This window comes from Helobdella robusta (assembly GCF_000326865.2).
Source record: "Helobdella robusta unplaced genomic scaffold HELROscaffold_12, whole genome shotgun sequence".
NCBI classification, from domain to species: Eukaryota; Metazoa; Annelida; class Clitellata; order Rhynchobdellida; family Glossiphoniidae; genus Helobdella; species Helobdella robusta.
The window spans coordinates 3104490-3117631 of NW_008703664.1; the positions used below are offsets into that span (position 1 = coordinate 3104490).

A 13142-nucleotide genomic window follows, 5' to 3' on the forward strand; every position below is an offset into this window, starting at 1 on the left:
AATAAAATAAATTATCCATGGAATAAGTTCAGTGCTGCGCTGCGATAAAAAGCTTAAAGAATGTTTCGGCACTACTGAAGATAATTTAAATGACATTAAAACATATATGTATGACAAAATAATTTGTTTACAAGTAAAGTGTGTAAACGTGTATTTTAAAATGTACGTTTTATTCAAGTAAAGACTTGAATAAAACGTAGACTTGTGCTGACAAACCCTTTTTGGCCAAAATTTGAGTGTGCTTTATCATAATTTTGAAAGCCACGTCATAATTAAATTAAAAATATACTGTATGACATATGATAGAAACATGTCGAAATCAGTCATGTGACGAGGTCAGTCATGTGACGAAGTCTGTCATGTGACGAGGCCAGTCATGTGTCGTGTGTCGAGGTCAGTCATGTGTCGAGGTCAGCCACATGACGAGGTCAGTCATGTGTCGAGGTTAGACATGTTTCGAGGTCAGTCATGAAGTCAGTCATCTGTGGTTAAGAGGAGGTAATGATGCTGTCAGCCATAACATTAACTTATAACACGGTATGAATTTCGTTTGCAGAGCGTAAATAAAAAAATTAAGTCCTCAATAAAAAGATATCATTCTCAATAAATTCTTAAGTAAGTGGTACTCAATCACATGATTTACAAGAAAGTACATTTGAAACTGTGCAAATGCATGTAGAATATCGAAAATGCTAAATGTAACGTACCGACGCTCTGGTAATGGATTTTGAAACCTTTATCATTAAAAGATGCGTCGGAAACAAAATTTAACATCAAAGGTCCTTGGAATTTCAGCACATTCATGTTTTCATCATTTTGAACTCCACAAAGTTTTTCTGAACGACCGCCAGATAATTCTTGTACAAGTAAATAATCTTTGGGACATGTATCTACATTGATGCGAAATAAAGGCTTTGAATAGGATTAGGATATGTGATTAATTAATTTATATTTGTTTTTTTATTATCTTTTTTACAAGGTTTAATACATTATTTGAATTATAAGAACATTAATTATTTTATTCAGTATAGACTCATAGGTTTATTTAATTTATTGTTTTAAAATTGTCTTAGTTTTGAGAAAGCACAGGGACGTTTCGTCTTCGCCTTTGTTTAACGTAATAATAATAATAATAATTATGTAATCGTTTTAAACTGATTCCAAGTTAACAGTTAAAATTACACATAGCAGATGAGTTCGATGTTTTTTGAAACATTTTCATCTTTCTAAATTAAAATTCTTGAGCAAAAAATCTTTACTTTTTTTATCAAAAATATTAAAAAATAACAAAATGATATAAAAAACTATACTCTGTACGCTGACTTACTTGTGTAAGTAACTTGATATGGTTGAGGCCACCTCCAATTTCTCACTTGAATAATTAAAATATTTTTTGCATAATATTGTATAGAATAAAATTTATAAAATTTCTTTTACACACTCACAAATCGTAGGATATTAAACTTTAAAAATTTGGCATATCATACTAAAAAAACTCTTGTCAGACAAACCAAACTAGTGTAAATAACTAATGTTAATCTCAAAAATATAAAAAAACATACCAGTCGGATAGAATGATTTAAAAAGTAAGAAAAATTCTAAGAGATCTTGAAAGTGAAGTGCATATATGGTGGGTGAGCGGTTTTGGAGATAAATTACATTTGCTGGATTAGCTTTTGACAAATTAAAAAACTTCTTTAAAACATATGAAAGGATTATAACTCAACAATAAGCCATTTATATTTAACGTCGTATAATATATTTCAGAGAACAAAATGGAGACAGTTAACAGAGGGTTTGAGAGGTCTGATGAAGAGGGAATTATGGACTCAAATTTAAATCTGTTAAAAACAGTATGTTTGAAATTTGAAGGTCAATCTCTATTAGATTGTATTAGATTGCTTCAGATGTAGCAACGACGCACATACAAAACGTAAAAATCACGCGTCGTATACAATACGCAGCATAGGATAGGCAGAGATATCTTTGCACTTGAACCCAGTCTTTGCAAAGCAGGGCAGACCCTCAACCATTCAGCTGCTACGTCTGAATTCAGATATCTTTAGTTAAAAAGTTTAATATTCAACTTTAAACAGATTGTACAATAAAACGTTTTCACATTTAAAATTTGAAAAAACTTAGAAAAACATTTGGCCACTGAGAAATTATACAAATCATCAAATCATTAAAAACTAGACTTAAACCTGTACATAGTTTTTATTAGCAACAAAAACCATGTTTTCCATTTTACGTTACTGATAACTATGTCTACAAATTTTTAAAAAGACATTCTAAAGGAAAGAATTTGCTTATTGCAAATCCAAATGTTAATAAGGTTAGTAGAGATTGACGGTCCTAAAAGAACGCAACTCGTTTTTAATGGTTTATCCACTAGCTACAATCAATTGTAACAAGCCAATGGTAAACATTTGTCAGCTCATTACCAAAAATTTGAGCGATGTTATTTATAGAACTTAAGCAACGTTATTTATAGAAGAAACAGTGAAGAGCAGCTTCAGCGAAGTTGCTAAATTTTGACATGCAGGAAAAGATGGTGAAGGTCGTTGTTGAAAATAGAAAGAAGTAGTTAGTGAAAGTTTATGAAACTAAATATACCAAAAAATTTAAAAATATTTTGTAAAAATGCTACTAGTTGTTTAACAGTTCCAATAAAATGTCATTCCAGCAAGCATGTATTCAGAGGACATAAAAGTGTAGAATGTGATGCATGTTTAAGCAACTGAAAATGTTGTGTAGTGTTATGTTGTGTATGCTGACTTACTGTAAATATCTTGGTAATGTGGAGGCAGCAGTCCACTACCATACAAAGAAGTCCTCGCTTAAATTAATAAAATATATTCTGCATAATATTGTATAGATTAAAATTTATAAAACTTCTTTTACACACTCACAAATCGTAAATAACTAATGTTAATCTCAAAAATATAAAAAAACATACCAGTCGGATAGAATGATTTAAAAAGTAAGAAAAATTCTAAGAGATCTTGAAAGTGAAGTGCATATATGGTGGGTGAGCGGTTTTGGAGATAAATTACATTTACTGGATTAGCTTTTAACAAATTAAAAAACTTCTTTAAAACATATGAAAGGATTATAACTCAACAATAAGCCATTTATATTTAACGTCGTATAATATATTTCAGAGAACAAAAATGGAGACAGTTAACAGAGGGTTTGAGAGGTCTGATGAAGAAGAAACTTATGGACTCAAATTTAAATTTGTTAAAAACAGTATGTTTGAAATTTGAAGGTCAATCTCTATTATACAGTTGCTTCAGATGTAACAACGACGCACATACAAAACGTAAAAATCACGCGTAAAAAAACATAAGATAGGCAGGGATATCTTTGCACTTGAACCCAGTCTTTGCAAAGCAGGACAGACCCTCAACCATTCAGCTGCTACGTCTGAATTCAGATATCTTCAGTTAAAAAGTTTAATATTCAACTTTAAACAGATTGTACAATAAAACGTTTTTACATTTAAAATTTTAAAAAACTTTAAAAAACTAGGAAAAACTTTTGAAGCATTTTTCTGCCCAAAACATTTGGCCACTGAAAAATTATACAAATTATAAAACCATAAAAATTAAACTTAAACTTGTATATAGCACTTATTAGCAACAAAAAAACTTGTTTTACGAGTTTACGTTACTGATAACTGTGCCTAAAAATGTTTAAAAAGACATTCTAAAGGTAGGAATTTGCTTAATGAAAATTCAAAAATTAATAAGGTTAGTAGAAATTGATGGCCCTAAAACCATGCAACTCATTTTGATTGCTACAATCAATTTTAACAAGCCAATGGTAAACATTTGTCAGCTCATTACCAAAAATTTGAGCGATGTTATTTATAGAACTTAATCAACGTTATTTATAGAAGAAACAGTGAAGAGAGGCTTCAGCGAAGTTGCTAAATTTTGACATGCAAGAAAAGATGGTGAAGGTCGTTGTTGAAAATACAAAGAAGTAGTTAGTCAGAGCTTATGAAACTTGATATACCAAAAAATAAAAAAATAATTTTGTACAAATGTTACTAGTTGTTTAACAGTTCCAATCGAATGCCATTCCAGCAAGCGTGTACTGTTCGTGTGAAAAGAAGTGTAGAATGTGATGCATGTCCAAGCATCTGAAAATGTTCTGTTAGCAGGATAAAAAAGGTGTTCACTTGAGCACACACTGAACAGCATCATTTTCAGGGGAGGCATGCCATTATTAATCTTACATAAAGTGATCGTATTTTAATTGGTTTAAATAATAAGAGTGTTATGTATCGCACGTTGTTGATTGGTAAATTTTTTTCTAGTAAAACATTTCACTACCACTGTTATGTTATGCGGTTGTTTTAAAATGTAATCAATGCAAAACAACAACGCCGACTTCATTGAACTTAATAAGAAGCGATTCTGAAATAATTGAATTCGCATAAACCGGATTCTAAAAGATCCGGATTATGCAATTTCCACCGTGCAATAAAACTTTGGCTTATGCGTATGATGCTGTGCTCGTGAGACCTACAAAAATAAAACAGTTTAACTTGCAACTAAGTGAGGAACGATTTGTGAGTTGCGTAAATTATTAAAACAATAGGAAATTACCAAAACTAATGATTGTAATGATACGACACGGTTCGACTTAAGGCTCAAACCGAACCAAGCCTTTGTCAAACCGAACTGAACCGAATCGAAGGTTCCGAACTATCCAAGCCGACCCTAAAACGACAGAAATACGAGTTTATTAATTTATCAAGAACTACAAACTTCAAATTAACCCTTTACAATTTAAAAATTATAATTTTCATAAAAAGAAATAACATGGACCATAAAGGACCAATTCGTCACAAGCACTCAGACGACCGCAATGACAAATTTTAAAACTTCTATCTCAGCAATTAGCGCGTCCAATAGCCACAACCTCCAGCAAGAAGCCACTCTGACGTGGTGATTAAAAAATAATGGGTTGTCATCGTTGAAAGTTTTGGAAACCGAAGTTACTAAAAAAATAATTATTAAAAAGTAACAAAAAGCAATTTATTTCAACTGTTTAATATTTCACCCAAATGTTCGGCTCGGTCCAGTCCGGTTTGGGTTTAACAACACTAACTGGGATATCTATTATAATTATAGATCGCTTGTACTCTACTTTCCGGCACAAAAAACTCGTCATTTTTGTATCTGATCAGAATTATTTTTTCAACATTTATGTAATAAACGCAGGATAAATTGTTGATATAGTTTTCCGGATATCCGGGAGAGTATATTACGCCTGATTCTGCTGAAAAATTCGCACCACAGCCTAAAAAAAATATTTTAAAATTTCAGACATCATAAAAAATGATAAAGTTGAACTTTTATTAAAAATGTTGATTCTGGGTTGTTATTTAATAAGTTTCAATAATAATTGGTAAAACAGTCAAATATTATAATTGTTGCTGAACATTATTAACCTTACACATCATGATGAACCCTTTAATTATAGCAAACAAAATTTTCACACCAATTAGAAGTAATGTTTGATCGAACGTTATCATCCAACCGGCACGAGTGCAACACTTATTACATATGAGTACAACACTTATTACATATGAGTGCAACACTTATTATGTGTAAGAACTTTTGTATTTTCAATAAAAGCTTTTATGCAATTAATTCCGTCTATCCTCTATTTGTTGAAACAACAGAGAGAGAGAGACGGAGCAACAAATGAACCAATCAGGAAGCAACTCGTAAGGAAGTTTAATATTAACCAGATAACTTGAAGCAAGAATAATTTGTGGTAAGATATTATAAAAAAAAACTGGTTTTTATAAGCTTTTAAGAACAGAAAAAATGTGTAACTCTATACATAAAAATACATTAAATTATACCTAGTAAAGTTGAAACATCCTTTGTGAACTATTGAAATTTTAAAACCAAAATGATGATTTTAAAAATTAACAGATAAATAGTCTCTAGTTAGTTTAAAATTTTCCATAAGATAAGAATAACGAGGATGGCACAATTCTTAGCCTATGTTAAAAAATAAAAAAGATATCAGTTGAATAAGCATGTATAAGAAATATAGAGCAGGCAGTTGAATGTAGAATTAGCTGTTGGGTGTAGTACAGGCTTATAAGGAAATGTAAACTATCCTGAGCTTGCACACTAGGTGACATTCAAAAAATCATTTGAGAAAAAATAAATACCGTTTTGTTTTGAAATATTGTCACTTTTCACTTTTTGTGCAAGCCCCAAACTTTGTTAGATATTTGTAATGGTTACAACGTCCATCAACATAAAAGCAATGTTGATAATTCAAAAAATTACTTATTGACTTGGTTTGATTAATTTTTCAAAACTTGGCAAGTTTTTGAGCAACAATGATTTACAAGGACGGCGAGAAGTTAGTTAGGTGAAAATAAGCAAGTGATTGACTGCTTTGCATAATGTCCCCATTGAAACAATTTTAAGATTCTAGATATCCTTAATAACTGATTATAAATTATAGATAAATTGAAAAAATTATTAGAAAAAAACTTTATTACACCTGTAAGTCAATTTTCTGGGTATTGTAATAAGAGCTATACAAAATATATTTGACCAACTAAATTATCTTAATCGAATGATATTTTAACAAATGAATATGATATGAAATAACGACAAAAAAAAGATACGAACCAGAGCTAAACTTGAGAAAAAATCCTCTAGAAGGAGATCCGATGGTATATGAAATATGAGCTTCATTTTCCGGCAGAATAATAGTACCAGGTGACCTGCAATAACTCTCAAAAAACTTTCCAGATCTTATCTGAATTAGAGGGAATTTGAACCAAATGTAGTCAGTTAAAGGTTTTTTAAAATAAAGCTAAATTAAAATGTAAAAAACAAATGAAACAAAGGTTTGAAAATTTTCGATTTTGAATTGATTCCCAATAATCAAATAACTTGACATTACGCAGCCAAAGCTTATAAATACAGCAGTTAGCGTCGAAATTGAAAGTTGATTTAAACTTTGAAATTTAAATAAGTTTTAATTTTTAGTGACAAAATACTGCAGAAACAGAATAATCAAAAAACAAATTTGTTCTTTTAAAAAACAAATAAGCATATATTTCATAAAATTTATAAAAAAATACATGATAATTTGAAGTGTTGAAGCATCTACTTTTGTAAGGATAAATAAAAAAATTACAGTCAGAGTCGAAAATTTTGAATGAAATTGTTGCTTCCATGCAGTTCAGTAGACTTGGATAAAGCAAGCAAATCACTAAGGTGATGGTCACGAGCAAGTCTGATGGACACATCGATTTGAAAACAAACACTAACAAAACGATTGGTTCAATGTCCAAATGGCTTAAATTATATGAAGATGATTTGATAGGAAGACTGAAGTGAAAAAATTAAAGGAAAAATTAAGAGTTTGAAATTGAGTTTTTGAGTTAAAGTAAAAGATTTTATAACAGAAGAGTGAACAATGTTGGTAGGTGGTAGATGGTGAAAAGAGTTTGACAAAGTGGAAAATGGAAAGCATGTGGAAAGCATGTGGCACCATTTGACATGTAATCGATTTAATGACTTTGTTATGTAACCTTACAGACAATGATAAATCTTTAAAAATACAACGCAATATTTATTCACAAATTATGCCAATTGTTGATCAAACGTTGTAATCTAACTGAAACGTAACAAATTTATTAGAAATACGTTGAAAAATTTGGAAAAATAGTAAAATGGATCGTTCATGTGAAAAAGCCAACCAGGGTGAACACATGCAAAATTGAAAAAAAAACATTGTAGAAGAACTAGAGACTGACTGGTTCTGACCTGGTTTGAAAAGTCAAAAAAATATTTCAACCAAACTTATTTCCCAGTATTTGGTAAAAAAAAATGGTAATATGCTTTCACGTGAATTACAACGATAAACTCATTTTTGTACGGTCAAATATATTTATATCAATCATACGCCGCTGAATCACAATTGATGATGATGAAAAAATTTGAAATTTAAAACAGAAAACTTACAGTTAAAGTATCGTAAGTGGAATTACATAAACTCAAAGAAAATACGTCAGAAAAATTAAGGATGACGTGATATCCATTTTGCACTTTAACGATCAAATTGCATCTTTCAAAAAGTGGGCTCAAGTTTGACCAGTCTGATGTTTGAATGATTCCAGTTTGAGAGTGGTACTCAGCATTGCAAGCTGTCAAATAAATTAAACAAAATTTAACAGTAATTAAAATGGCTCAGTATATCGTACACATTTTAAAACAAGGTGATGATGAATAAAATGAAAAATTTATAATTTAAAAACTTCCTTCATAATTTAACAGAAGTTAAAACATAATTTTAAAACATAACATAATTTTCTCAACAAATTCAAACGCGATCTGTATAATTTTCATCGGTAAACTACAAATATAAATAAGGAGAACACATCAACATCGATATGAAATAGGTATAACGTTTTACTGTCACAATTCTCTCTCATTTTTCGGAATTATCAAACACACAGTGCATGTAAGTAAATAGGCGTAAATCACGATAACACACGCTACATGCTAATATATTACTGTGTTATTTTTGTTATTATTGTTGGTTGCATTGTTGTCGTTGCTGATTTATTGTTCTTTGCGTTCTGTTTTGGATCATGGAATTTTTATATCCATTATTAATAAATAGTTTAGTAATTCTATCTAGTTCGATTCTCCTGCTTCCTATATCAGAAGAGTGCGTATAGGCTCGGTTTACAAAGGCGGAAATCGTGCTCTCTAGATAAGCTTGACAACATTCACTATTTCCATTGAGGCATAAACCTTTGTTTGTTGCTTTAGTGTATACCGAGGTTCAAACGGTTAATCGTGAATCATTCTCAATTTAAGAAACTTGAGAATGATTTACGATCAACCGTTAGAAACAGGAAGTTAACTAAAGCCGAACATGCTGTGATTTTCACCAATAATTGCATATATATATATATATATATATATATATATATATATATATATATATATATATATATATATATAAATTTTTGATTTTGAATATATATATATATAAATTTTGTCTCTGGAAGTCTTTTGTGGATAAATCAAACAACCATTCAACCAATCAACCGACTGACCGACCAATTAACCGACCGACCGACCAGCCAGCCAGCCAGCCTACCAATCAATTGAATGCATTTATAAGGTTTAGATTTCTAAGCTGCAACACGATTAGCAAAAGAAAGTTTCTGATTAGCAATTCAACAAAATTAAAAATGCGGATATGAGGAATGAAGATTAAAAAAAAACAATTTATTTTATCATGACATCGTTTTGACGTTGAAGTGTTAGTGGGTAGTTCAGCAGTAAGTCCAACGCCAAGTGTAAACGACTTTTGGACAGTTTTAAAACAAATAAAAAAGCTAGGCAGAAACAACATGTAACATGCTGCCGCGTACAACCATCCCAATGTGACCTTGAAGAATTATTTTTGCAAAAATTTTCATAAAATATAATTGAGGAGTGAAGTTTATAGGGCTGAAGGATGCGTGGATTGTGAGGGTTTTGCAATGTTGAAAAGAAGGATGGATAGTTAAAAAAAAACTGAGAAAATGAAAGCAAAGGAAGAAGATACAGAGAAAAGGTTAGTTGATGATGAGAGCAAACTGAATAGGATTGACGTGAAATAAAATATTCCCAGGCAAGTACATAATGAGGACGATGATAACTTTTAACAAGATGTGCCGTTCAACGATAATGATGATGTGTTTACGAGAATATAATATGGATGATAGAGTTTAAAAGACGTTCAAATATTTTCTTGATAACAGAAACAAAATAACAAGGACGCTGAAAAAACAGAAGCCGCAAAGCAATTGATAAAAAAGAATTGGTGCATCATTTATTACAGCAATCAAACTAAATATTTAAAGCAATGTTTTCCCCAACGTTAAACTGCAAGCTTTTGAAAAGGCTTCAACGAATTGAAAACAGGAATAAAATGAAATTAAACTTATGTGATATGGGAAATAACTCACGAGTAAAATAAAAACAGAAAGTGAATAAAAAAAATAATTGAAAAGAGCCTACATTGGGTTGAAAGATGGTGGAAATAAAACGTAACGCAAGTCATTTAGAAACAAACATTTATTGAAGGAAGTACTCAAAAAACTAAACAAGAAAACCTGTTGAGCTTCTTATATAAAGAACACAAAAATGAAAACTAACTGGGAAATTGTATTGTAACAACAATATTTATTGCCTGAACATTCGTTGGAGTAGACGTGTTGAAGAGAACAAATCTAATCCGCGCTTCATTACCGCTTGTATTCTTCATAAGAAAGTCAACTAATTTAGACTCCCTGAACATCACTGGAGATTTGCCGCTCGCACCATTCCTTATTTCCAAGATGCCGAGTTTTGCTTGATTGGAATCCAGTAACGAAAATGGAGATAATTGTATCTGAAAAAAGTTTAAATTAATTAGATGTTACTTTCAAATTATATATATATATTATATATATATATACATATATATAATTCTTTTTATGCTGTATACAGCTAATGATTTAGATATAACAAAAGAATTTAACTCAAAAAGTTATGCCTATGCTGATGAATTTCAGTTGGTTGCTGTTTCGCCAGTTTGTGAGTTGAATAATTTATTTGACAAGTTACGAAGTTAAATGCTGTTGATGTGTGAATGGCTCAAAATGGAATAAAAATGAATCAGGATAAAACTCAGGTCATACCAATTGGTACCTGGCAACAAACGTCTAGGATTGGTGTTAACTCTATCAAAATAGGAGATGCTGATGTTGGTTTTGTTAAAACAGCGACGTTGTTGGGATTTACATTTGATGTAAACTTAACTATGAAGATGCATGTTCAAAACATCGTTAGATCATGTTCATTTCAATTGCGTATGTTGAATCGTGCAAAGGCGTTTTTGAACAAAAACGCCTTTTGTACGGTTGTGTACGGTCGTCCATTCATTTATACTTCCAAGGTTGGACTTTTGTAATGGTTTACTCAATGGAATTGCTAGGGGTGAAATTGATATGCTCCAAACGGTTCAGAATAGGGATGCTAGAATCATTGTTGGTGTGAAATGGTTTGATCACATTAGCCCGGTACTTCGGTTGTACTGCACATGACATAGAAGAATAAAAGAACTTTGCATATACAAAAAATGTGAAATTTTGAAATATTCCTATATAAGCGCTGAAGATGAGTAAAATCGTAATATGGCCCATATTCGCTTCACAATGAACACCAACGATTTTCTAATTAATTTTAATAAAATGTATAATTACAAAATTACTGTTAGAAATATTGGAAAGCTTAATCGTAAACTTTCAAAGGCTAAAAATTTCTTACAGTAATTTTGTAATTATTATCCAATTTATTAAAATTAATTAAAAAATCGTTGGTGTTCGTGGCGAAGCGTATACCGGCCATATTTCGATTTTACTCATCTTCAGCGCTTATATAGGAATGGAATATTTCAAGATTTAACAATTCTTTGTGTGTGCAAAGTTCTTTTATTCTTCTCAGTCCTGTGCAGTACTAATGTACAGTAGTAGTAGTAATGCTGTTCCAGAGGTTATCCAGAGAGCATGCTGTCAGACATACTAGCACAGCCGATTCGTTTATTGACTGTTGTTCATCCAACAATCAATACCTGCTTTGAAACTGTTTATCGATTGTGCCTCAACGAGTTCATTTGGTAGTGAGTTCCAAGTATTTGTCACTCTAATAAGTAATTCTCTCTGTCTCTATGTCTTTCTTTAAAGCATTTCAAACTGTAATCTCTCGTTTTGGTTTTGACTATGCTAAAACAATTATTTAAATCAATTTTGTCTAAATTATGCATGGTTTTAAGCAATTGGATCAAATCTCTTCTTTTTCTTCTTTCCACCAAAGTTGTTGACACTAATTTTTCATGACGATCTTCGTAAGCTAGGTTTCTTATAGCATCATATTTATAGAATGTTCAAAATTAATTTAATTTACATTTGCTGTCAAAAGAACGGTATTCCTGATAGCAGCATTGGGCAGATGAACCAACAATGGACTAGGTTTTGTTGGGTTTTTTGATCTAAATTTTCTTGAGTATGCAACTGAAACGTCAGATTTATTTATAGCCTTGAAAATTTTAGTTTCGTCATGTGCTTTTTATCTGTCAGATTTGAAGAAAATGATTATGGTACTCCGTAGATAACGACATTTTTCTTATTTTTTCTCACTCCTGAATCTCACCATTGGTGGTGTTGGCCACTACTAACTAATCTAGAGCTTTTCTTTTTAACCGCAAATTATATATTAATGTAATCCTGAAATTAGAAGCAATCAGTAAAATCAACTTAACAACGAAAACTTGTATTTTGATAAAAATTTTACGAAAATTTTAATGTACTTAAAAAAAAATAAAGAAGACCATTGTGGTACTTGGTAAAAAATAATATCATATACAAGAGCCATCATGGATTTATGGATAAGCGTTCGTGCTTTACAAATTTGCTTGACTATTTTGAAGAGGTTTATGTAAATTTAGACAAAAAGAAAGCAGTGAATATTGTGCACTTAGAATTTATTAAGGCTTTCGATAAGGTACCGCATTTGGTCTTAAAATTAGAGGCAAGTGGAATCACAGGAAACACACTAAAGTGGATTTCTAATTGTTTACAAAATAGACATAGATAATTGGTATTGGTGAAAATTTTTTCAAACTGGAGCAAAGTTAACAGGAGTCCTGTTACTCAAAGATCCGTATTGGGATTTCTGCTATTTGTAATATAGGTTAATGATATAGATCTAAGAATAAAGTCAAAAAATTTTTAATTTGCAGATGACACTAAATTATGTGCTGTTGTAGACAACAATAAAGATATTGTTCTAACAGACGTATACCCCGATATGATGAACAGTTCAATAGATCACCTTTGCTTTTGAATAGCGGAACTGTCATGCTATAGTTCTATTTCGTCGGCATTGAGCAATTTCCCACACTTCATGGCAAAGTTGTAGTAACGTTTGGATACCTGCAGTACCAAATGCTTTGATAATGTCATTTGTGAGTCCAGAGAGCCCTGCTACCTTTCCATCCTTCATAGCTTTCAGAGCTTCTGTAAGCTACTCTACAGTGATGTCTAT

At 31.0% G+C, this 13142-nt stretch overlaps 1 protein-coding gene across 1 annotated transcript; it reads right to left on the reverse strand.

The window, feature by feature from the left end:
- Positions 1 to 494: 494 nt before the first annotated feature.
- On the reverse strand, positions 495 to 11447 carry HELRODRAFT_190381 (hypothetical protein; the record flags this gene model as incomplete). The annotated part of the gene is made up of 8 exons (XM_009013680.1): positions 495 to 890; positions 1328 to 1372; positions 2783 to 2839; positions 5125 to 5316; positions 6678 to 6807; positions 8022 to 8203; positions 10215 to 10449; positions 11367 to 11447. 8 exons carry the CDS (start codon positions 11445 to 11447, stop codon positions 640 to 642), a joined length of 1173 nt encoding a protein of 390 aa, XP_009011928.1. The 3' UTR covers positions 495 to 639.
- Between the last annotated feature and the right edge of the window lie 1695 nt (positions 11448 to 13142).